The sequence below is a fragment of the Triturus cristatus genome, chromosome 1_2, assembly GCF_964204655.1.
Source record: "Triturus cristatus chromosome 1_2, aTriCri1.1, whole genome shotgun sequence".
Taxonomy (NCBI): domain Eukaryota; kingdom Metazoa; phylum Chordata; class Amphibia; order Caudata; family Salamandridae; genus Triturus; species Triturus cristatus.
The window spans coordinates 668,540,777-668,567,817 of NC_140580.1; the positions used below are offsets into that span (position 1 = coordinate 668,540,777).

The window sequence follows — 27,041 nt, forward strand, 5'->3', positions numbered from 1 at the left end:
CATGTTAGGGAAAGAACACAGGCCCGGGGAACCTGTTTGGCAGGCACCAAGGACACACTCAGTCAAAAAGCATCAGAAATCTAGCAAAACGTGTGGGGGGTTACTACAACAGAAATGCACTTTCCTACACCAGGCCTAAACCTCCCTTTCAAATAATTATAAGGCACCCTTAGACTAGGTCCAAAGGGCAGGGTGCATAGTATTCAAAAAGTAACAAATGCTTTGTCAGGATCTCCGGGTTCGAATCCTCAGGGCTGTGTTGATGCTCTATGGGGGCCCACCTCTGAATCGACCCAAGTCGGCCGTGTAAACATACGCAGACTTTTGGGGCAATTGAGCAGGGGAAGGAAAGGGTGGGGACTGCCGGGAGGGAGACCTGTGTGTGAGAAACAAGAAACACTATGAGAATTTGCATTCACCCTTTACTCCCTCGCTTATCTAACCCCCTCAATCCACCCACTTCTTACCTGTAAAGAAAAAAAAATAATAATGTTCCATCACTCTTCAGAAGAGAGGGAATGAAGACGTCTCTCAAGTGCTCTAGGGGTAGCTTGGTAGGGGTAGCTTGGCCTTGTGTGTTTATCCGTCTGCTTCCGTTCACCTTACTCTCACTCCTTTACTCTCACTCCTGGGTGGATACTAGGGGTGGGCGGAATTTGCCAAATCCACTTTCGCAAATTAGCGCGAAAATGTTAAAAATTATCGCAAACACGCGGAAATATCGCGAAGATGCGGAAGTTTTTTTCCCGCATGTTCGCGAGATTTTCTGCATGGTTGCGGCTCGCCAACTTACCCATGTGATTGCGAGAAGAAAGATGTGATCGCGCGATGCATGACGTCACTGCGGGCGCGAACTGTCGCGAGACAGCGCAAATGGCTAAAACAATACATCATCTCATGGAGAACGCGACCGGATCAAGAAAACTTGTCGGCGAACGCAGGGATTCAGGTAAGGCGATCGCGCGCACGAGAGAATGTATTATTTTACAGCGCGAGCAAGAAACAAATTATCGCCAAGCTGCGGAATGCAGAAATTTTGACATTTTCGCGCTTTCCGCGTAACGCTAAAATGTCAAATTATCGCAATTTCCGTGAACGGAAAGAAATTTTAGCCCAGGCCTAGTGGATACCAAACAAGAAACAAACACACACACAACAGCAAAGGAAAGCGAGGAGAACACTGAACTTTAACTCTGTAGCCGAGTTACAGGTCAGGTATGATCATGTCTTTTGTATTGGATAATACTGGAACCGATAAATGTCACGTTCCACTTCTATACAGACCCTCCAGGATTTCGCGATTTGCAAAAAAATCGCGAAATCGGCACTTTTGTAAAAATGCCGCGATTTTTACAAAAGTGCCCGTGAAATCCTGGCATCCAGAGCAGACCCGCCCCCTCCCCTCTTCTATTGGCCCCGTGGCTCTTGCCACGGGGCCAATAGAAGGGGGGTCCTCACAGCAGGCAGGCGCGAGGTGTGATGTTTATCTACACCCCTCACCTGCCTGCTGTGCTGTTCTTTCACTGCTGCTGACGACTCACACGACTCACCTGCCTGGCTGGTGCTGGACTCGGCACTTTTGTAATCTCCTACGAGTAACTCCTGAATCCACCCACAGCCACTTCCCACCATCTTAGGCCAGAGTTAATATGCTATTCGTGGCCGTGACGTAGTTGAGGGCACGTGCTGTGAGAGGGGTTAAGTTCAGGTCGGCTCCTATGAAAGGAGATTTACATTGGAGTCTGTGTCTTCGGACTTTGATGTCACGTGACAGCTTGTTTGAAGGTCACAGACTGAGGTGCCCAGAGTTCAGACCGTCTTTTACCCACGCGTGTTTGGTACAACAAGGGAGTTTGTTTTCGTCGCCTTGCTGGCCTCACTTTAAAAGATCTAATTCTAGTTCTCTCCGGATGCATCTGCAGGGCTCGTGATTTGCACCCGGTCTCACCATCTCCGGGTTCACTGAGCGCCGTCACGAGCTGGAGGCCCGGTAACCAGGTAATCCGCTTGGAGCGGGCATCATGCCTCCGTGCCAGGCACCAGCAGCCCGGGGCAGCCGGCAGATCATTAACATATATGCTAAGTAGTCTTGGGCTGAGGGGCAGCCCTGCTCAATCCTGGATTCTGGCTGGAGGTCTGTTTGTCTCTTGATGGGTCCGCCGGACAGCTGGCAAACACATCCGTTTTTCGATGCATTTCGCTCCTGTCTGGGTCAGTTGATGTCTGCAGTTCAGATCAGGTCGCCAACAGGAGTTAAAAGCTCTATAAACCAGGTATACCTTTCCCATGTTTGTTGTGCAGCGTGGGTGAGGGGCATGTGTGGGGGGTGCTCGGTGTAGAGGGAGGAACCATTGTGACTCTGATACCAAGTGCTGGGGTCACCTAGTGCATGGTCGGTTTGTTAATCAGACCCCCCAGATTTGGACTGCTCAGAAGAACTGCAAGATTAACACGACAAGCATACAGGTACCCTGGGCATGTATTCAGTAACAGGTTTATGTCCTATATGTAGTCTTGAAGACAAACAAAGTGTCTATATTGTAAATAAACCAAATATACATAGCTTCATGTTGTTAAATAACTCAAAAAACAAAGAGATCTGTGTTTGTTGTAGGTAAAACTGCCAAATAAAACGCCGCTAAATTGCCGCAAAATTTCCATATTTGTGCCGCTAAATTTCCATTTTTGTGCCGCTAAATTTGCTAATCCATGCCGCTATATCCTGGGGGGTCTGTCTATATGTTTTGTACCTCAATTCCCAAGAAGCCTGGTGATCCCAGGTACACCAGCACTGAACCGTAATCAGCTAATGCAAGATCAAGAAAATGTCACACAAAAGAAATGGCCTACTCGGCTTATTCTCAATTTCTATAGTAATCAATTTGCGTTCACTGCCTTTGGATGCCAGGAATGTTATGGCCACACTCATCCATCCATTCAGCGTTTGCTCACCATACAATTCGCGGGCGCGTATTCACCCCGCATGAAACCTAGCACGGTTTCTCCAACGGGGTTAAAGGCTACCCAATCGCCACTACGTGCGCGTATGCTCCCCTGCACGGTGAAGCAATCACCTCCAACAGGGGAGTCACTGGAAACCGGGATATGAAGTCCCGCAATTTCCTCAGTATGCGGTCGAAAGGTGTGTCCTTAGACGCTCTTACCGCCAACAGAGCTGAAGAGCGAAGCGTCCTGCTTCCTCGAGGGCGAAAGTCGAATAATCGGCAGCGCGGTCCGGAACGCAGGGCCTTTATTTCCTGCTTCCGGTCCCGCCGCCGTCATACGCACAACGTGTTTCGTGTTGCCAATTGGGAGTTGTAGTTTCTGTCACGTCCGCATCGCGTCGGCTCCAGACACAGCAGTGAGCGCGAGCGCCAGACGCAAAATCCTGACATGCTTACTTAGGTTTTACATGTCCTGGCAGTGAAAAACAGCTAAAGTTGTTTTTCACTGTTGTAAGGCCTATCTTTCTCATCAACAAACACTGGGTTACCTTATTACAATTATTAAGTGCTGACTTTGGATTGGGAGTAGCTAGAAATAAGCTGTTTAGACTCAAATTATTTGTAATTCAAAATCCTTTTTAATGGTAAAGTCAGATTGTAAGTCATAGTTTTGAAAATGCCACTTTTAGAAATTTGTATTTTCTTATCCTAACCATCTGTGCCTTCTGACGGTGTCTTGGGTCACATGATTGTGAATGGCTCTCCTCTCAGGGTTTGTATATTCCGCCCAGACAATAACTCAAATAGGACTTAGGTGTGGACAGGATGAACCATCCTGTCAGGATGACTGGGACGGAGCTGCTCCCTGCTCCACTTTCACTTCAAAGGGGCTTGCCTCCAACACACACAAAGGAAGCTGATATCAGTCTTTTTTTTCCCTCCATGCTTCTTGAAAACATTGACAGAGAAGGGAAGAAGATTCCCATATGGGAGTAGAACCGGGTGCTAACCCACACACAAAGGCTGGCACCATGCATACATACCAGCCCCTCAGAATAACTTTACCGTACACTCCTGGGCTTGTGGACATTACAAATAAAGGACTGCGCTGCCACCAGAGGATTGACCTGTTGCTACCAGAGAGCTGTCCTGCTGCTAGAGGACTACTCTGCTGTCTGAGATGGAAGACTTCACCTGCTTACCATCATCCTGGGCTAATCTGAGTGACTCTCAGTGTTAGCTGGCTGACCTCCTTTGTGAGCTCAGGGTCACAACAAGCTCCAGAGGCCTCTCTGAGACTGCTCAGCTGACCTGCTGTAATCTGACCTGTAACTGGTCCTACCTGAGCCCTGATGGCATGTGCTGTATTGAGTTCCTGATCCCCAAGATGTGCCTGCTCAGGTCTTGGCTGGCGTCAGTGTGTTCTCCTTAGCAAAAGAAGGTGAAGATCCTGAAGTCTGGTCTACCTGCAACTGCAAACGGGTTGGTTTGCACCAAAACTCTGCTGCCTGTGATGACTGCCAATGTGAAGCTCTGGTGAGATCGGCTCTTTGTGCTACTGCAACCACTAGTGATGACCAGCAATCAGAGAGCTGCAGTTTGCGGTAGAGCAACAGCCGGTGGTGACCGCCAACTTGAAGATGCAGAAATGGCTGTCAACGATGCCCAAGCATCTCTTTGTGCTATGACATCTTGCAACACTCAGCCTGCTCTTTGTCCTACAGAAATGACCATCCATAACACTCTACCTGCTCGTCGCGGACTCTTGCACTCTCCGTGCCGGACTTTGAGAAGGTAACTTTTTCAGCAGGACTAACCTGGTCCATATATTCGAACTGCGCTTTATTGTGGTTGGCCTGAACTTGTGACATTGCCTCTTCTGGTACGACCAGATGACCATGAACGTCACTTTGTGCATTTAGATGATATTTTCTCTAAACACTTTGAAATTGCATATCTCTGGTTCTACTAATTGGATTTGTCATTTTAGTATCAAGTTATTTACTACAATTTACGCTAGTTTTCAAAAATTCTTTAAGTATGTTTCTTATGTTGTGCTATCACTTCATTAATGTTTGTGTGCAGCATAAATACTTTTACACATTGCCTCTAATATAAGCCTGACCACTTTGTGCCAAGCTATTGAGGGTTAAGCACAAGTCAATTTAGTGACTTTCGTGGTTCACACAGACAATGATTGTGGTTGTGGCCTTAGTGTGGCTTCCACCCCTCTCGACCAATAACCCAATTTTTTAAAATGTTAAACTCAGGTGAGAAAGAATCTATTTCCATTGACTTATTGAGTGGGCTTCTGTGCAAATAATAGCTTTAAATATTTAGAAGTGCTAGGTCTGAAGGTGATAATGGTATTCTTGCCTAGGACATTCCCTTCTCAACAGTGCCCCTTTCTCCTTATGCAGTCTTGTGCCTTTCCTTACTACCGGTTTCAGAGCCAGATTTGGACATTGGCAGATGGTACTCCATCCATCAGGGTGCCAGAGGACATTAAGCTGCTTCTCTGTGCACTTCATGTGTGCTATGTTGTTGGAGGGATTTTGCACATACACAGAACTATCCGCAGGAAACCAGGACCTCAGTGTGTAGCGCTGTACCAAAATACCCACCTCGGTGCCCAGAACCCTAATCCGACTAGCTATAGTGTCTCATTCGTTCTCCGTGCTACAGCGAATCTACCAATGATTAGACATCCCAGAACATGCTACTCCGTCCCTCTCAGGATACGTGGGAACAAGAACACTCTTTTGTTTAAACTCTCGTACTTGTCCACAGCATGAGTAAATAGAGTCAAGGAATAGTTTAAAATGCTTATCTTAACTAACGTGCTCTATAATGCAGTACACGAGCCAATATTAGCAGCAATATACATAAAATCAAACAAATCAGCATTGTTCCAATTCCATATAGAACAAAAGGGGAAATCATATTATAATGATGGTGGAAACAGGGCTATAGCGCATTGCCACCCTCCCCATACTAGAAGCTAGTTTATTATAATTATAGAAGACCTCCAGGCTTTGTCAGGGGGACCCCATACCTCCGAGTTCAGATGCAGGAATTTACATCACCGGATGAGCACAGCTCTTCTATCCTGGAAAGCGTTTCTCCAAGTATGTTACCATGCATGCAAGGCAATATTAAAAGCACCAGATGTCCAGGTTTGCAGCTGTGTTTTATGTTATGGCTAGGGTTGTGAGGCTGACCAAAGCAAATCAACAGAGTTCATTGTTTTTCGACCTTGAACACACTGTACAGACGAGGAGCAGAGTGTTCAATTAATATGTGAAATGCGGACAGTTCTCATGTGAAAGTGAGCAAGCAAAGTGTTTACGAGGAAATGTGGCATGTATTAACGTGAGAAAAAGCGGCAAAATGGCAGCCAAGCATATACTAACATATGCTAACTTAGCAATGTCCGCAGGTGTGTCCATATCCTCACTACACCCTCCCCTTGGTCAGTCCATCCGACAGTGGCCTTAAAGAGAACACAGCTTTCAACCAAGACTGAGCAAGAATCAAGAGCATTTGTATCAATGATACCTCAGATTTCCGGGGAACGTTAGAAGAGAAAGAGTAGAAAAATAGTTTGTGTCCAAAAAGGCACACAAAAAATAAAAAATAAATGCAGCAAGGATAAGGTGGCTGAGTCAATCCAGCAAGTTGTATGAACAGTAGGTTACGATAGCCTCCAAGAGGAAGTCATTGTTATCATCAGAAAAAAGTGATGCCACCCAATCAAGCAGAGTGAATGAACATATATGTTCCTCAACAATGGTTGCTTCCAGCACCATCAAAGGACAACTTGCGTGATACTCGATGTAACTCTGTTGTAGGAAATCCTGTGCCGCTGCACAAATATCCCATTCAGCCAGAACTCCCAGCGCAGCTGCGCAGGTCATAATTCCAACACTGAAACATTCTTGCTCATGGGCCACTAAGGGACTCATTAGCAGTTCAAAATCAGGTGGAGGAAATGCCGTATTGGAGAGGCAAAGATCCAATGCCCATTGAAAGGAACAATCCAAGCAGTTGAAGACAGGTTGCAGGCAAGTGTAAAAGGCAAAGCGAAAAGATAATCCATAAGCCACGCTGAATGTGGCCAGGGGCAGAGTACCGTAGCATTCAAGCATACTGCTACGGAGCATCTGCAGCTGGTCTTGGCTGTGCAGGGCCATAGGAAGAGCATCCATTTTGTAGCAGGCAAATTAACAGCAAAATCCCAGCGGCTAAGGCAAGGAATAGTGGCAAGCCACCGAAGACTCTGGAAAAAATAGAATGGATAAATGCTGGTATCACACTAAATATAGTTTGGAAAGAGGTCACAAGGCCAGAGCCCAGAGCTTTAAAAAAAATGGGCAATGCCTGTAGTTTTAGAAGCATTGAAGATAGTGTGAATCAACGCACCGAGATGTAGTGAGAGGTCAGTGTTAAGAAGGGCTTATAGTTCTGTACGGGTGTTAGCCACGTGAAGGACGAATGTCTCACGGGCAGATGTGAGTGAAACTTCTTTTTGGGATAAAAATGCTCTTATTCTGCTCAACTTGTTGAAGTCAGCCTTCAAGGTCAGAATGGAAGGCCAAATCGAGTTATTGAGCCTCCCGTATCGGGGTGGGAAAAGCACATTTTTACAGCAAACCACACGCTGTGAAACCATTATGATGTAAGGGATGCCAGCCAGCATGCCACAGCATTCTTCATTATTTAAAAACAAATAACTACTGATTGCAAGCAGAGTGAAAGTGGGTGTAATAGCTGGTACAGGTATACCTTTTAAAACACATGAAAGATTCGGGCCGTAAGCTTACAGGCGCCATGCAACTGGATGTTTTTACAAACAAGAGAATGACCTATCGTGGTATCACATGATTTCCCAGTTAGGTATACTTCTTTGTCATCTCGTAGGCATCTGTATGTGAATGGTAATGACCAAACTTCGTGTAGAAACGCACTGCCCAAGGGCTTGAAGTTGCCTAGTGGATGGTGTTTCATGCATGAGGTAATTTTAAACAAGAAAAATGGGAGAGTTATCACCCCATGGATGAGCCAGTCAGCTGAGTCTGTTTCTGCTACAGAGAATGGTAACGGATCTAACTTTTCATTATGCAGAAGATGTACGTAGCATCTTTTATGGACATAAACTGCTGTTTTGTTTTCAAGTTAAAGGGCAAAAATAAGGATGAGGCGTTCAAGTAATCCCATGGAGCTTTCCCCATCTTTAGAGTCTGTACAGTCCTCGCAAATTGCATAACTGAATGCAATTGATTTTGACCATGATACAAAACAGAAACATCCTCTTGCACAATGTCAACAACAGATGAAACAACATTGTCCAATGTGTAAATGCGGAAACAAAGTGTGTTAATACTATTATCAACAACATCAAGCACTTTTTCAACATTAGCCTGATCAGATCAATTGCCCTTAAACGTGAAGCTGCTTCAATTTAGGATAGCTTTCAGATTTCATTGTAAGCTGCATAAATAAATCTTTTTGACCTTGGATCAGCAGGTCCTTTTATAAAATCTGTCAAATCAATGTCACCTGATAATAATGACAAATGTTGTTTCACTGAAGTTAGAGTCGAGTGTTGCAACCAATTTTGACTTTCCAACGGAATATGTAGTAACTGAATGGGAGTTAGCAAAATGAGGATCAGGCCTATCCTGTGTGTAACTAGGAGCCTTGTCATGGAAATGAAGTTGGCAAGCATCCGAACTAGTTTGCCAAACTAACCAACCTAGGGGGTCCAAACTAGAAAAATTAAAGGTGTCATTGTTAAAAAGTGATTGTTATTCAGCCATGGAATAATTAGTACAATTGCTCCAGTTCTGAATATGCAGCTAGAGCAGGAATAGCAGGGGCATTCATTTGCTTAGAAGTTGCCAATCCAAAATAAGTTGTTTGATAAATCGATTCATTGAAAAATAAAATCTGCGTTGGGATGAGGCACGCGCGGTGTAACGTGTCTGTGCCTCGCACTTGCCAGGATTTTGAACCCCAAACTGATTTAAGATCAATTGTGGATTTCCACAGATCATAGCCACCCACTGACAATTTATCAATGAATAAATAAATAATCAATAAACAATTTAGTGTGGGTGAGCATTACTTTAGAATTAGATGAAGCATTTAATTTAAAATAGAATGACCTCAGTCATCGGTAAAATATGTGAATTTTTCCAAAAACATTTTAGAGCTGCCTTCCAAAGGAGCCGGGCAATGTTCCCATTGTGTATAATTAAAAACATTTCTAAATCTGTTAGCCTTATGCAGATAATGATGACCATAGTGCTGATAGCCAAACAAATCTGCATAATTTGCAGTATTCAAATACAAATTTTCAGCATCAAAAGTGGCATAGTATTTCAAATCTGAAAACAAGGATTGTACGGCATGTACGTCCCAATCATCAGACCTTATGTTATGTTTCACTACATCACCCATTGAAACACAAAGCACATTTGGCACATTAGTTATCTCTGTAGGGCCATGGATTTAAAAATCTACAGCATCCCAAACTATGCTGCCTATAACTGGCCAGGCAGTGATGTTGACAAAAGTCTGGTCTCTTTTCATTATATGAAATGAAGAGTGCAGAGCCAAAGTTCCATCTACCAGTTTAACAGCAAAGCGTTCAGGAAGGTAGTGACCATTGATTCATTGATTAGAAGGAAAAAAAATATCACAAAGAATATGGACATGAACAAGAAAATTGCGATGAGCACCAACCAGATGTATGTCCAAGGTGGAACCAAATAAGTTTGTTTAAACCTGGCGACAAAAATAGAAAATTTGGAAGGGGCCTTTGATGATGTGGAATGTGAGTCAAAGGAAAAACGTGATTCATTAATGGCCTCAGGTCGCAAACCAGGAAATGAAACAGTAGTGGGATAAGCATATTCAGTTTCTTCATTACGAGTGGAAGCAGGCGGGAGCAGCAAAGGATTGTTAACCGAGTCCATCTCAATGGCGGTGTCATTCTGCATGTAGTTAGCAGCGGGTAAGCCTGGATCTCTCGATACAGCTGTTGTAGAGACCGTTGTCGTGATGCTATTCAGGATCTGCATGATGTTGTAGCTTGACATTGTCCACTGAGATGTATCTGTTGTCTTATCGACCAGAAAGCGGTGGTAAAACGACTATAGGAGTACCACGCCAAGTACTGGGACCGGTGCATGATAAGAGGGGCCAAAGTGTTTCTTGTTCTCCACCTTTTCTCGGAACAGGTCTCCGACTTTGGGTAGCCAGCCGACTACCGGAATCTGCAGCGGAGCATCAGTGGGCGAGGGTAAATGTTCCTTTGCAAGACTGTCACGGGTCTCTTGTAGTTTCTTACGTCAAAGGATGCGGCTGAAGCCGCCATGTCTAGACAAGGTCTGGCACAAACATTTTCATGCCAAAGAACATTTTGTATAGGGTCCGCCCACCCAGAGATCTTCTAGGGAGATTATTTAGTGCATGCTGTATGCTATACGAATGGGCGAACCAGTTCCTGCCAGTCCCTATGACCCTAGCTGTCAAGGATTGCTTTAAGTCACGGTTCATTCACTCCACAACCGATTCGCCCTCAGGCCTGTATGGAGACGAAAATTTGACCTGCATCCTCAAAGACCTCATGGTATCCTTGTACGCCTTAGAGGCGAACGCTGGACCCTGGTCCAAATGGAAGGTGCCAAATGAAAAAATTCCCACAAAGACACGCAAATCCCTGATGACAGTTCGGGCGTCAGCACTGCATTGTGGCCAAACCCATAGAAAGTGTGTGCACCAATCAACTGCATCTAAGAAAAACTTATAGGCAGAATCTGAAGAAAAAGGACCACATTGATCTAAACAAACACAACCGAAAGGTTTATTAGAAATGCATAGCTGTGTTTGTGGCGGGAGCATTGCCGTAGATGGCTTAATCTGCTGACAAATGTCACATGAAAGTACATAATTACGAGTTTGTTTATATAAGCCGCGCCACCAGTAACGCTGCTGCAAGATAGAAACAGTCGCAGACACCCCAGCATGCGCCGAAGCCATGCCTTCGTGTGTGGCTGTTATCAGTAAAGGTAAGCGGTCTGTGTTAGGAATCAACCTGTTATCAACGTTGGTAATTCTCACGTATGGAACATTATCGGGACTTAAATGATAAGAGTATTTGGAAGGGAAACCCTGCGGGTAATTATCACCCCTCTCTGTAGCAACTATTGCTGCCAAAATGTCATTATCAATCTTATTCATGGATCTTGTAACTGCTGCAACTGAACACACGGCTACTGCTGATTTGGCAGCTTCATCTGCCAAACTGTTGCCAACTGCATGCACTCCTACATGCTGACGACCAAGAGCATGAATTACCTGTGTGAAAGGCAGACGGTCTTTAAGATCTGCGACTCGAACTCAAAGCATTTTATGTTTAATTGCGCTGCCTTTAGAATCACGATAGTCATTTTGAGACCAAAAGAATAGGTTTTCATTGAAAGTCTGAACGCAGTAGTATAAATCGCTTACTATTAAAGTAGTCACATTTGGATCTGCAAACTCCAGAGCTAGTACAAAAGCACGCAGCTCTGCTAATTGTGCTATACAGTCTCCTAGTGCCTGTGTATGGACAACCTTGGACTTGAACTCCACGTTCACTATGGTACCTGCCACTATAGCATAGGCCGCCGAGTAAGAATGCTTCGACCCGGTTTCCGGCTGCGCTGAACCGTCGGTGTAAATGATACATTGGTACTTCTAAAAGGGGCGCATTGACAGAGGAGGAGGATGAACAAATTCATACTGCAAGAACTCCTGTGTACGCAATGATGAGTCAAAAATAAACATGACATCTGGAGAGGTCAACGATGTGGCCCATTGTATCCAACAGGGATGCAAAGCCTTAGAGATGGGTACACTCGCCTTTGTCACCGCTTCAAGAGCGGGACATGGTGTTAAAACCAAAATCCGTTTCCCTTGTGCCAGTGCGCGTTTCTTTAGGATCGCCATCTGGACAGCTGTCAAATCTTTTTCAATAGAGGGAAACCACAATTCTGCTGAAGTGTACAAATGTGATTTTGTAAGCAATAGGTACTGTGTCACCTTCATTAAACGTCAAGTAATCCCACATGGCCAGGGACAATTCGTATCACCAGGTTTCTATGGTTATCACGAGTCAACAAGAATTTTGATTCAATAAGATCAGACTGCAAAGATTGCAGTATAGTAAAATGTTCCCGAAGCCAGCAGGCTTTTGAAAAAGTAGATTGTATCAAAGCATACAAAGGCTTGATACGCTGGGCATAATCGGGAATGTAAGTTCGACCAAAATTCAAAAAACCCAGCAAAGACTGTAATTTTATTAGTGTAGTCATAGGGCGCAAATGTGCGCATTTTTCCAAGAAGTGAGGCGCCAAGCCTCTTCCTTCATTGTTGAGTTCGTAGCCCAAAAACAACACTGTGTACTCTGCAATGTGTGATTTTGCAAAGTTAAATTTGTAACCGTGGTCAGCAAACAACACTATGATGCGATCCACGTGACAAAGATGCGGCCATAACTCGTCGTCTGTTAGATAGATATCATCAACGTACGAGTATGCGTCTTCATCTATGCTGTCTAACAAAGAGACAATACGGGTGGCGCAAACACCAGGGCTATTTTGTAGCCCATTGCCAAACATGTAATTTTTTTTTGTTTTCTGCCCGCTGTGAAGGCAGTCCAATGACTGCTATCAGGGAATTGATTGTGTGTGAAAAAGCAGTTGGAAATGTCAAGTGTAGTTTTATATTTTTTACGAACAAGACTGTCGACTAACGCAGAACTATGGGTATTCTGCACCGCCCCAAGTCTGAGAATGTGAGTTCAAATGTCGGTAATCCAACACTATGCGGTACGACCCATCGGGTTTTGCTACTATAAATAGAGGATTATTCATTGGTAACACATGACTTAATTACTCTTTGATACTCTAGTTGATCCAGAATATTTGCAACAGGAACTTTTGCCTCCCGCCGGAGGGGATTTTAGGGTTGTGGCTGTGGCATAGACCATAATGGTAACTCATGCAGTGGAGAATCTTTATCCTAGCCCACCTGATTTCAGTACAAAGACAGTAGAAGCACCAAAGCCAACGCTTATGCAAAAGCCTGTGCTTGCTTCTTGGAGACGTTATGTGAAAAACTAGGGAGTATAACCTCCTCACCCCGGGGAGCGGCTAGAACAAAAGGTGGCAGACAATTTTTCTCTGCCAAAAGTATGTTATACGAAGAAGTCAGATTTTCCCCAATAATCCCTTTTATTACACGTTGTATGTCTCCTTCAATTGAAAGAACTATATCATATAGTCTGTCAGGGGCAGCCACTCAGGTGTCAGCCGTTTCAACTGTGATGAATGTTTCAGTTGCTGTCGCCTCCAGAAATGTCTAGCAGCGTTACTGCTCATGTTAGGTTCCGGAGCCGGGTTATCATCGTCTGTGGCATTTCTCGCTGTTAAAGCAGCAACTTTCTTTGTGCGAAAAGGCGGCAGTGGATAAGGAAAATCGTCTTGTTTCCCTTTGCTTTCAGTCAGATGAGGCTGCTCACGTCCTTGCGGGGCACCTCAACCTCTGCCGCGATCCTGGCGCTCCCCTCCACCAGCTTGTGAGCCTGATGTTGCCTGTGAAGAAAGAGGAGAATGCTGATCAGGAATCTGAAACCTGTCAGGAGACCTAATTCTCGCACGGTCGCGCAAATCATAGGTGCGCTCCGAAGGTTCGGGAACCGGTGACGTGGCACGCGACCCTTGTGCTTGTTGCTTCCCCTGTTTCTTATTTTTCCCATTCCTTTTAGGAAAGTTTGGACGGTCGTCTTTAGCAGACTGTGCCGTCTGTGTTTGCTGTTGTGCTGGTATTCTAGTGAAAGGCTTAACACCCAAACTATTGTGCGAAATTGTCCAATAAGGTTCTGCAATAATTTTGGGAAATTCGTGGGGTTTCTCCTCATCCCGGACAAGGCGCAAAGCATTAGACACTTGAAAGTTAACCGCATCTCACTTAACATTAGCAAGGATCAAATCAGCAACTACGTCAAACACCGCAACCAACCTCAAACCCAACTCCACAGCCGCCTCTGGTCCGTGTTCATCCTGAACACGCCTAATCACGGAGGGGAGCACAGTCATAGATGGTGTGCCGAAACATTTTGCATACACCGACGCGAACACTTTACCCCAATTTTCACAATCAGTTACTTCGGGTATTAAGTCTTTCTGCAAACTAATAGTAAGAATCCTGTGTTTCTCCACAGGAGTTGTATTCAGAAATACAGCTTCTGGCTGGTCAAATTTCTCTGCAAGCCAGTAAGGTAAATCTTCCTTATTCTGGGGACGCTTGCACATAACTGAATTAACCATAACCAGACTAATAGTTAGTCCCACAGGTCCAGCTGGTTGCGCAGCAACCGCAGGTGCTCCCACCTGTAGATTGAGTGAGACGTATTGTACTAGAGCGCATAACTCGTGTACAGCGACTACTAGATAACGTGGATGTGGTGAGTATCCGGACAAAACTGGCCAAGTGGCCCCAGGAATCGATAAAAGGCCTAACCAGACTGGGGTCACGGTGTGGGGTAGGGCACCATTAAACCAAATACGGTGTTGCCATGCTGAAATCGGAACCTCAAGAGTCGTGTAGGTGTTGCAGTGGGAGTGTATGTATGGAAAAATGTATCATCTCCATCTACTGCCGAAAAAGTTACCCAAGAATAAAACACCTCAAAGTGGTGAGCTGGATTAGCCCCTAACACAAAAATGAGTGAGATACCCATGTTGGGCACTCCAAAAGTAGTCAAATGATGACGGAGTGCCCCGCGGCTATGTGCCGCAATATCTACCTCAGCCATATCGAGTAGAAAAGGAGAACAACTTAATGCGTGGCTGCGCAATAGGGTAGTAATTCAAAAGAACTATACAACCATTTAATCTTTCAAGCTTGAACAAAAACCTATAAAAACATCTATATAGGTAGGTTATGCTGTCACAGCTGTTTACCGAAAAACAGAAGGAAGGGTATCATGGACAAGCACAAGAACTACTAAAGTGCCTCGTAAACAAGAACCAGACCAAAACGTTAGGTGTGCCATGTTGCAGGGATTCTGCACATACACAGAACTATGTGCAGGAAACCAGGACCTCAGTGTGTAGTGGTGTACCAAAATACCCAACTTGGTGCCCAGAACCCCTATCCGACTAGCTATAGTGTCTCATTCGTCCTCCGTGCTACAGCAAAGCTACCAATGATTAGACATCCTAGAACATGCTACTCCTTCCCTCTCAGGATACGTGGGAACAAGAACACTCTTTCGTTTAAACTCTCGTACTTGTCCACAACATGAGTAAATAGAACCAAGAAATAGTTTAAAATGTTTATTTTAACTAATGTGCTCTATAATACAGCACACAAGCCAATACCAGCAGCAATATGCATAAGAACAAACAAATCAGCATTGTTATTCCATATAGAACAAAAGGAGAAATCATATTATAATGATGGTGGAAAATGGACTATAGCGTCTTGCCACCCTCCCCGTGCTAGAAACTAGTTTATTATAATTATAGAAGACCTCCAGGCTTTGTCAGGGGGACCCCACACCTCCGAGTTCAGATGCAGGAATTTACATCACCGGACGAGCACAGCTCTTATATCCTGGAAAGCGTTTCTCCAAGAGTGTTAACATGCATGCAAGGCAATATTAAAAGCACCAGATTTCCAGGTTTGCAGCTGTGTTCCATGTTATGGCTAGGGACGCGAGACTGACCAAAGCAAATCAACACAGCTCATTGTTTTTTTTACCTTGAACACGCTGTACAGATGAGGAGCAGAGTGTTCAACTAAATATGTGAAATGCAGACAGTTCTCATGTGAAAGCGAGCAAGCAAAGTGTTTATGAGAACTGTGGCATGTAGTAACATGAGCAAAAGCAGCAAAATGGCAGCCAAGCATATACTAACTTATGCTAACTTAGCAATGTCCGCAGGTGTGTCCGCAGGTGTGTCCATATCCTCACTACAATGTGTTTTAGTGAAGACTTTGCTGTTGCAGCTGCTTCTCCTGAACTTGATGTCAGTTTGAAGGTGGGAAGTTTGTTCAGTTACTGCCCATGCTGCAGCTTATCTCTTTTTGTGTGAGGAAAGTTTGTATTACATTTCACTAGACCATAGTGAAAATGAGTGATTTTCTGCATGCTTCTTTAAAGAGATTGGAGAATATTATTTTGTTTCTGAAGAAGCAAGTGCTTTCCTCTGCCATCAAACATTCCATTTGCACTGTATTGCCTAGAAGCAAAAGTTAATGTTATATTAGAATGCTACTGTTTACTGAATGTATTTGGTGTCTCTTTTTTCCCAGTTCGCAGATCTAAGGCAGCTGATGAGGCCCGAAGCCATACTGCGAGGCGAGCTCGTGCCGAATACCATCGCCAATCCATGCGCGCCATTAAGAAAGGAAAAGTGGCTGGGCTGAGCAACCTGTTCCAGGGAGCCAGCCTGACCAACGGAGAGGGTGAAATGAAATTAGACAACAACTGCCCCGATTCGCTTACGATTGGTGCTGTGCCGGCAAGGTAAATGTGCCTGTTGGAACAGGGGACTTTGTGGTGCATGTTCAGGGGAAGCCTATGATCTTCAAGTTTTTACAAAAGAAAGAGACACCTAAAGGCTGATCAAAGTATTTTGTTAGCCAAGTACTATGATAGGAAACAATTATTTGCTCACCCAGGCGGTCTCTCTTACTTGCAGCAGTACAGAGGTAGGTAGTCATAGTAGAGCCATGCATAGCATAACCTCACCACCTGTGTATTAGAAATTCCATATACCTGATGTTCTTCCCCTGCCCCATCACATTCTCCTGCACAAATGTTAAATAATGCTTGAAATCCAGCCAGCCTCCCACTTCTCTGTCTGCAGCACCCTCCCCACGTCATAGTCAAATTCACAAGAAATACCTGAACTCCATCACCCAGAGAACTTCTACCTGCATGGACTGCAGTCTTCTGTCAGATGCCAGACTGCATAGCTTCATAGAATCTCACTTCTTACTAGCGAATGACCCTTACAATCCATCCCTGTCTGCCTGAATCTCTGTTATGGCATCTGCAAATTTCTCACATCTCATTTCATAGATCACTGCTTCTCTTTCTTTGAACCACATCCCTGCAGCATTACAATACCAGATCTCCTCTAGTCTATTCATCCCACCAATCATTTGTATGAACTCACATAGCCCCCACTATGGATCACATCTAAATCCCATTAGTTCAATCTACCAAAATAAAATTTAAGTAAGTGCATTGAATGCTTTCCTTGAGAACACAAGATTAATCTCAATAAACAACAAGCATTACTGGATTAACCACAAACTTTGAATTCCAGCAGTGCGTGCTTCTCACCATAAAGTGCTTCAATGCCAGCCTGCGGTAGAAAGCACTATATAATTGCAAATACATTACACTACAATACAGGTAATGGGACAGGTGGTGGATGATGGTGCAAGAGCACCACCCATATTCTTAGCTCTCTAAAGAACTCAAAGAGTCAAAAGAAGGCGGGCTAGATAGCAGACTATAACCCACCAATACACAATTTCTCTTGAGTCATTTGGAGACCCAGGCAAGTTTGGGGACTACTAGAAATTGAGCGCTCCCTTGAGTAATGTCATAGCACTGAAAAAAACAATTGTGACATGAGAGAAATGAATACCCAGAATACAAATATAATGGTTTGTAAAATGTTCCTTTGATAAAGTGAGTATTACTTGTGATACACGTCTTGTGTCCTTTGATGTCAGTTAATGCATCATCTTCATAGCACATATTTAAACGTGAATGCCATCATGGGGTTGTATGACACAGCCACGCATGCCTTAGCCACGTAATCTTTACAACAGCTGCGTCTTTACCATGCTTGCCTTTACCACGCATGCCTTTACAATGAATTTCGTTGTACAGGCATGATTGGTAAAGGTATATGTGTGGTAAAGATCCCACCCTTGCCCCCCGCCCTGAGCCCTAAGATTTGGCCTCCTCCATTGTTATCTACCGGCCCGCTCTATTTTTTACCTGATTCCCTAACTCGAGCCCTAAAACCTGGCCCCCTAGCCCAAAAAAACTACCCCGACCACAGCACTCCTACCCTGGTCCCTAAACACTGGTCCCTAGCACTGAAAACTGGCACTCCTCCCCCCTGCCCTGAGCCCTAAAATTCAGCCCCTGCCCTAAAAACTACCTGGACCCCAGCCCTCTGCCCTGAGCCCTAAAACCAGCCCCCACCCCTAAAACTGCCCCCCACCTACCCCCCGCCCAATTTACCAATCCGCGTCCTGGTCATTCTTCCTGCTGTGATCCTTCAGGTTCCTCTCCCCACCAATCCACTCAGAGAGCTAGAACACTGACTGCCTTAACCATGCATATGTGTGCTTAAGGCTTATGTGTGGTTAAGGTAAGAATTGTTAAGCTTGCGTGGAAACGTTATGCGTGCTGAAGGCTGCGTTGTAAAGGCTGTTTCCCCCATCATGGCTTTGTGTTAAATGAAGACGTGAATTATGCGCCCATTTAAGAGCTACATATAGTGCACACACATCACTCAATCCTTCCTCACACTATCTGTCAGTGGATATGAGAAGACTTGTGGAAAGGGAGAGCAGCACTCATTCAGTACTTGGCCTCAATGGTGATATAGGCAACTAATGTGGATTTTTGTTAAAGACGGGCTCCTGTGCCTTATAAACCGCACAAATATTTCTGAGAATGTAAATAGATAGCTTAACCAGATTCCCCTAAAGGTACAAAGAACTTAGGCAGAGTCATGAGCTGAGCCTCTGATAAGACATGACTGACTGACTGACTACTGCATCCAGGTACATGATAGAGGACCTTCTGGTGGGTGGCCCATCAGTCTGTCAGGTCGAAGGAAGCTCAGTCTCACCCATACTCCCCAGCAGAAGCATATCCATGTTCTTTTGAGACCCCTAATTGCCTGGTGGAACTCCTGCAAGTATGGCATATGCATGTTAGGTACAGCAGGATGCTGAGTGGCTGCCAGTGTTTGTTTTTTTACCACACTCAGGATACTTTGTTATTTTTTCTTTTAGTCAATCAATTCCCAATATGGGATTTTATTTTATTCAAATAAAAAAGGATGCAATATATGTGCCATTGTTTGTTTTCCTTGTCGGTGACAGCCATGCCTCGTTAGTGGACCTTGCCAAGGAAGTACGGAAATTATTGTCCACTCTAAACCGAGTAGGGCAACCATCTGTCTGATCCTATGATCCCACGTTTCTGATGGCAGAGTGTTCTGAGGCTCCGCTTGCAGAAACCCTGCAGTTCACCCCTGCTGGGGCCTGTGCATGTAAGAGCAGTGGGCCCGGGTGAGGGGGAGAGTGGGATTTCGACAGACGAAGGAAAATTAATTATTTATTTAATTTTCCCTTGTAGTCGTCTGTCGAATCCACCCCAACCCGGCCCCGCCACCCCACCGATCTTACCTGCATGGGCCGCTGGTTCCCCCAACTCTAAAGAGACAGGAAAAAACATGTTTTGGTGGATCCCTGTAGGCGCCTACCTCTCGTTGAGTTATGAAACTTTGAGATTCAAAACATTTTAAGAAGGCAAGTAAAAAAAAAATGCTTTAATATTAAGCAAAACATGGTGAAAAAATATATGTTTTAGTAATACAACTAAGTAATATCACTTTAAATTATAAGCGATTTCACAAGGAAATTTGAATTAAATGGATGAATGGCAGCATCCATTTATTTTAAATTATAAGCAATTTTCTAAGGATGTTATTTGAATTTACTTGAGTTACATCAGACCCTCACAAGCTCAAGGACAGCTTTACTAATATTTCACGCAACAGTATGCAGCAAGGCAATTTGCTGTGTTGCTCTCCGTGAAAGGGAGAGAACAGAAATGTGCCACATTTAATGCAAAATGCATCACGCATAGAAAGACATTTTTGCTTGTTACACCTCTCTGTGGGAGGTGCGCCATTTTTAGTCCCTTTAGTAAATCTGGGACTGTATAAGAATCTGTGGGTGGATGCACAGAAATGCCTATCACAATAAAATGTAATGCAAGACAGTACAAGTCGCTGCATTACATTATATTTCATCACAAAGTCACACAAGGACCTACATACAGCCCCTTACATGATTTTGTAAATCCCATGTAGGGAGTTGCATTTCTTTGCAATGACTTGCGTCATGCTAGGACACCGCATGTCCTTATAAAATTGTTGGACGCCATTGTCCATGCAGTGTTTATCTTTCATGGCAATTAGGCACACAACTCCTGTTTTGTTCTCCATGAACTATCTTCATGGGGAAACTTTTGTGATCAAGTTTCAGGGGTGATAGCCTCTCCCATTTATCACTCACAGTAGAGCGCATGGTGACCCGTAGGTATCCCAGTGCTAGCAACGCGACACCGAGTGCACCAAAGTGTGTAGGACAAATTAGTTATCAAATAGCCATGTCTTTAAAAGCTTCTGGAAATTATATTAATTGTCAGTGAGTCTCATAGTGAGAGGGATGGTGTTCCATAATTTAGTCAATGTGTATCCAAAGAACTGCCCTCCACTTCTTGCTCTTTTTATAGGCAGAACGGTGACCAGGCGGGCATTGGTGAAGCGGAGGGATCTATTTGGTGTATAATGGGATACCAGGGGTCTGCGAATAATAGGGATTTTTGTTTAGAGTGCCCTGTGCGCAATGCATAGGGCTTTTAAATGTTACCCTTTGTTATACTCATAGCCAATGAAGGGTGCCCAGGGCCTGCCAGGCAGAGGTGTGCTTATGGATATTCAACAGAGCTTGGGCTAATGCATTCTGCACGACTTGAGATTTTTTGATGACCAACTTTGGGGCAACCAGGTAAAGTGAATTCCTGTAATCTAGGTGTGAGAGTATAAGTGCCTGGACCATGAGCCTTCTGGAATGGAGGCGGAGTAGGTGTAGTATTTTGCAGATCATTCTGAGAATGCTGTAGCAGCATGTGAAGAGTTTTGTGGCCTGGACCTCTATGCTTAATGATTTTTCCAGCAATACTCCCAGGCTTTTAATAACCATCTTGGGTGCATGGGGAGCACCTAAGCAATCAGACCAACCCAAGTTGGGGTGGGTATTGAGGTTTTTGCCCGGTACCATCAGCTCAGTTTTTTCCACATTTAGTTTAAGGCAGGAATCTGCCATCCAGTTTGCTACTCCCTCTAAACAAGGTCCTAGAGTGGGAGAATGGGGGGTCACCTCCCTGGGTTAGAGGGAACACCAGTTGGGTGTCTTCTGCACATGAGACCAGTGACATCCCAAATGATTGTACTATGTCTACTAATGGGCACATATACACGGTAAAACAGGTTGGGATCATGGACGAGCCCTGCGAGACTATGCACCACAATGCGAGGCTGTCCAATGAACAGCAACTACCAAAGACTTGGAAGGGTTTATTGTTCAAGATGGAGGTGAGGCAATTAAGTGCCGTACCCATGACACTTACACTATGAGGGCTCTTAATGAGAATGTCATGGTTCACCATATTGAATGCTGCATTGGGAGAATGATGGCTGCAGTACCTCCTTGATCAGGCAGCATTTTTACTCCTCTACTACCACCAGAAGGGTCATCTTGTGCTGTGCACAGGGCGAAATCCAGTCTGCATGGAGGGCAGGATATAGTTTGTTTCAAGAAAGTCTGAGAGATGTTTGTTTACAAGCGTTTCTACTCCTTGTTTGAAAGGTGGCACCATGCTCAATGGTCATTTCTGTACAATATGCAGCCTTCAGAGGACAAAGGGTTTTTGGATATAAATATTGGGATCCTGATCCCAAGAATTTAGATCACTTTGGGAAAACAAGAAGAACCTCTGCTGAGGGAGGAACCAGAAGAAGCTGAGGAGGAAACTATCCCTGAAACTGGGGGATTGGCCTGCAGTGGTTGCCTTACTGCCAAAGAGAGGAGAAAGGAACTTTGTGTGTACTTTTGCTCAACTTGTGAAGGATCTCCAAGGGCTTGGAAAAGAGCTTGCCTCCTGCTGAAATTTCAGGAACAACAGACTTCACCCCCCAGCTCCCCGGAGTTCTTTGGAAGTGCCTGCTGTTGTTGGGCCTTCTAAGGGACTGCGTGTCGCAAGGAGCTGGAAGCGTGACTCAAGAAGGAGAAGCGTGCCGCCGTCGGAGCTGTTCGCATCGAGCAGAAGCATCTCGCATCACCCAGGAAGTGTCTCGCAATGCCGAAGATGCGTGTCGCCATCGCAGCCATCATAGCTGACGCATTGCACCGCATCAAGAGAAGAGTCTCGCATCGAGGAAGAAGCGTGTCGCCATCGCAGCCATCGTAGTTGTCGCATTGCACCGCATCAAGAAAAGCGCCTCGCATCCACGGAGAAGCGTGCCGCCGTCGGAGCTGCTGTCATCCCATCGCATAAAGGGGTGTCGCCGCTGCAACATCGCATCGTGTGGAAGCGTCTCGCAAACGTCAGAGAAGAGTGTCGCTGCCAAGGCCGCTGTCGTCGCATCGCGTAAAGTGTGTCGCCGCTGCAGCTGAAGCATCGAGTCGAGTCTTCTCACAACATCGGAGAAGCATAACGCATCTGGAAGATCTTCACGTCTTTATTTCTTTGCACCAAAAACTTCATCGCATCAACATCGTTGCAACACTTTCGTTGCCCTGCGTGTCGCATCTAAAAGGTACATTGACTTAAAGTGTCGCATTTAAGAACTTAAGAGAACTAAGCAAAATTCTACCATCTAAAGTAACAGTATTGTGTGTTTTTGTTGGTTAATGGTCTTGTGGGAAATCTATATAAAGAATACTTATTTTTTAAATAAAACCTGTGTGGTGTCCATTTGTAGTGTTGTCACTTGGTTACTGTATGTGTTCACAAGTGCTTTACACACTGCCTCTGAGATAAGCCTGTCTGCTCGTGCCAAGCTACCAAGGGGGTGAGCAGGGGTTATTTTAGGAGTGTACCCCCTTACCCTGACTAGAGGAGAGGGTCCCTATTTGTCACAAGTGCATACCTGCGCCAACTAGAGACCCCCAAGTCTAACAGAAACTATTCATGTTTGTTTAAAAAACACAATGTAATTCCCTTGACAAACAATATCCAAGATTTTTACTACCACTCGTGACAAGGTGCTGGCTGTAGTAACAAGGGGCCAGATGAAAGACTGTTTTTTGCGGTCACAAGCGGGAAATCGGGCACTTTCCGACAGCAAAATAGGTCTGCCCATTTACAAACCCTATTTTGCGAGTTGGTGATCTATTACCGGATTGCAAAGTAGGGTTTGTGACTCACTATTAGGAAGGGCCATGCCAAGGGCGTTCCTTCGTAACAGTGAGTCGCTCTTCAATGTACGATTGTTTTGCAATTGCAGTCTCAAAAGCACTCGCAGTTTACCACCTACTTCAAGTAGGTGGTAAGCCACTTGCAAATGGGAAGGGATCTCCATGGGACCCCTTCCCCTTTGTGAATTGATACGAAAATATTTTTTAAGAGCAGGCGGTGGTCCCACAACGTAAATCCATTGACTACTTCTCTGCATTTAGCTTTAGTTTCCACAAATGTTTTCAAAAAGTAAACAAACAATATCCAAGATTTTCACTACTGCTTGTGGCAATTTCCTGGCTGTAGTAACAAGGTGCCAGATGTAAGACTCCCCCTTGGGACCCCTTCCACTTTGTGAATGGATGCAAAATATTTTTTTAGAGCAGGCAGTGGTCCCAATGCATTTTTTTTTTAAACCTGCATTATTTAAAAAGCAGTCACAGACATGGTGGTCTGCTGACCCCAGTAGGCCCTGGCAGTGCTTGCCATTCCTAATGGGGTCGCAAATTGCACCTGCCTCATAAATATTAATGAGGTAGGCAATTTGCGACCCCATTGTCTGAAACATTGTTAAAAAATACATTTTGCGAGTTGCAATTTAAGAGTTTTCAAAATGACTCAATTTGCAACTCGCAAATTGTAAGGGTCGCAGATCTTGCCGAAGATATCTTGATTTCATAGCAAGGACGCTTTGGACCAAAAGGAAAGGTCTACTCAGATATGTCAAAATAGCTGCCACCATTTCCAAACAACACAATAGTTGAGTTAGCTCATCGGAAAAGTAGTTTGCAATTCAGGCACCGGTGCATAGAAAGTCCTCTAGAGATGTGAATCTCTTCACCAAGTGGTGCTGACATAACAAAGAGCACTGCCAGCCTTTCCTTCCCCAGAATGTATACAGCACCAGTGAGTGCAGCATATTGCACTAGTGTGAAAGTGGATCACAGGAAGACCCAAGCCACCTATCATGACTATTTGACCTTATGCCATTCTCCTTGCGGTGTTCTGTTAGATCTGTGCAAAGACTCTGCATTGTTGATTATTGTGTTGTGTTGCTTTGAACTATTTTATCTACCAATAAGGAAATTAAAAGCGAAATACGTAATTTCCCGTTAATGCCACCTCTGTTGGGAAACACACTGAATGCCTCTGTGCAGTGGGCAACAGGCTCAAAGTAAGCAACCTCACTCTCACCAAGCAGAAATGCATATTTTGCATTTCTTAGAATTGTTTGGCTATGGTTCCTTCAGTGAAGATGTGGCACTGGAACAATGCATGGCTAAGGACTTTACATTTGCTGCATCTCTGCAGTGAGGGGCTTCACTTGCAACAGAACTAACTGTCCATTGGAGTCCAATGTGCATTGATTTCCAATCACCTATGCATGAATAGTGCTGATGGAGGTGAAACAGCAATACCCCTTACATTAAAAAACATGCTTTTCACTTGCATTTCTCCTTCCATGTTTCCACAGTCTACACTCCATTACTGCTGCATCCAAGTCCCACCATGAACACAGAAATAGACACCACTGCAAGAATATTATTATCTTGTGGTGTATAAACCAGGCACATAACCCAGCCAATTTTCAGTCTCACCACCTTCAGGTCAAGATGTTGTTTAGGCTTGTGTGTCTGAGGGATATGTAATGATGGTGGTTCAAGGTTCAAAACCTCTTCCTATTTTGCTGAATCTCCAAAAAAGAGTTGCAATGAAAGCATTTAGATCGCAAGAAAGACCACAAAAATGAATCATGCAGAAGTCAGACAAGCGACGTCAGAACACATTATCCGCACTAAAGATTGTGCAATGAGCATGCTGTTGTGGGAGATGATATGCTATTGAGATGCCCAAGATTAGTTATGCATACCCTTTGATCCTTCAGACACTCGATAATGCTCATCTGGGTTATCAGTAGATTGTCAAACCTTAAACGTCCCTCCAAGAGAAAGTATTGCTCCTCAGTCCAGTGACTTCCTTTCAGGCCCCATTAACACGGTGTAGCCTGCATTCCCCTTTCATATGTATCTGGAGGGTGGTAGCTGACTTCATTTCCCCATCAGTCATCTTGGTCCCCCTCTCTCCTGGTACCTTATACCATAATGATGAAAATAGGAAACTGAAAAGTCAGTGCATGCAGGAGATTTAAGAGTTCTAGCGTTCATGTGTGTGTGGGGACAGTGTGCTGGTAAAGGACTTTCGTCCAGGGAGAACGTTTGGATTCTGCTTCAGCCTTTGTCTGAGCCTTAGCCATGGGTGATTGAGGTGGTAAAGCGCACACTCATAGCTGAGAAGAAAGAGAATGAAGAGGCATCCCAAAATGCTGTACATTTCAAAACATTTCAATGGCTCTCGCTGGAGAATGTTTTGAACTGAGATCATTAGAGTAAACGGAGAACAATGAAGATTAACTAAATGATGATGTTGACACCGAAAATAAACCTGAAACATTTTCGACTACTGCAAAGTTTGAAAAGTTGACCCTCTCAATACTATCCTGTACTGTATCTGAGACATTACCTCCTTGGTAAGGCTGGGGTTCCCTATATAAGTGCATTCTTTATCCACCCCTACTGCTTCCATGTTTCTGAGAAACTATGACATGTAGAAATGGTCATATGAGTGTTTGATTTCATTGACATTTGTGTTTTAGAGTGTTTTGTTTCTGAATTGGTGATGCATGTTATATCCAAGCGTCGACTCAGAGAAGCTGAGCAGCACATGTTATGCATTTCCCTGGCTCATTGTTGGGCTTTTAGTACAACCAATCAGATAATGATAAAAGTTAATATAAAGAAGCACATGAAGTCTGTACCCAGGCAGAGCTTGTCTGTGTCCCTGAATTCTCTTGCAGCTTCACTCACTGCACATACACCACACCACACGGAAAATAATAACAAGCATCCCACAAAACCCATCCTTGTAGTCACTCTTTCGTCCGCCCATGTACTCAGGTGTTCATCATCCATACACTTAGCACCTCATACTTTTCATATATTCATTAACTCATTGACCTATTCATGCCTACTCGTTGATCGACACACAAATTCATCAATCAATGAAGGGGCGCTTTCAATTATAGGCCAGACCTATGGCTTTGCCCTTAGTTTGTGTGTGGTGTGTGAACCCTTTTGGTAGTGTGTGACAGCTAGTGGGTGAGGAATTTGAGAGTGTTAGCAATAAGGTGTGACTGCCATTCTGTGAGATGGGTGGAGTGTTGTTGGTATTGTGAGATTGCTACTCTGGTGGAGTGTGAAAGTGCTGTCAGTCTGTGAGGGGTGTGAGAGTACTTCATTTAGTTTGTGTCAGATAGTTTGAGAATGTGAGAATATTAGTAGTGTGAGAGTACTAATCTCTGGGAGTTGTAAAAGTGCTATTAGTAGTGTAAGAATCCAACTCTGTAAGAACATGAGTGTTGTTTGTAATGTACAACTATTATTTTGAGAGGGAATGATAGTGCTTCTGGTAGTGCTAAATTATTACCTGCATGGGTGTGGGAGTGGTGTCAGTTATACAAGACTGCTACTATCATGAGGAGTGTAAACATATTGCGGTAGCATGCCACTGACGGGTGTGAGAGTGCAACCGGTTAGTTGTGTGTGACTACAAATCTGTGTGGGGTCTGAGAGTGAGTGTTTCCGGTAGTGTGTCAATTCTAATCTGTGAGGTGTGGGAGAATGCTTCTTGTGCCTAAGGTATTTTTCTTTGCCACCATTAGGGAGTTAACATTTCCCCTTTTTTTTCTTTCA

The 27,041-nt window shown here is 44.4% G+C and overlaps 1 protein-coding gene across 2 annotated transcripts in view; it reads left to right on the forward strand.

Annotated features, from left to right (window-relative positions):
* Positions 1–27,041, forward strand: part of SH2D4B (SH2 domain containing 4B) — a 1,373,617-nt gene that overhangs the window by 751,898 nt on the left and 594,678 nt on the right. Inside the window, exons 9-10 of one of the 2 annotated variants that reach the window (XM_085608523.1) lie at positions 16,317–16,437; positions 18,747–18,773. In XM_085608523.1, the coding sequence (XP_085464649.1) occupies positions 16,317–16,437; positions 18,747–18,773 (148 nt within the window). Of the gene's footprint in view, positions 1–16,316; positions 16,470–18,746; positions 18,774–27,041 lie in introns of both variants that reach the window. The other variant, XM_085608516.1, reaches the window with a different exon arrangement.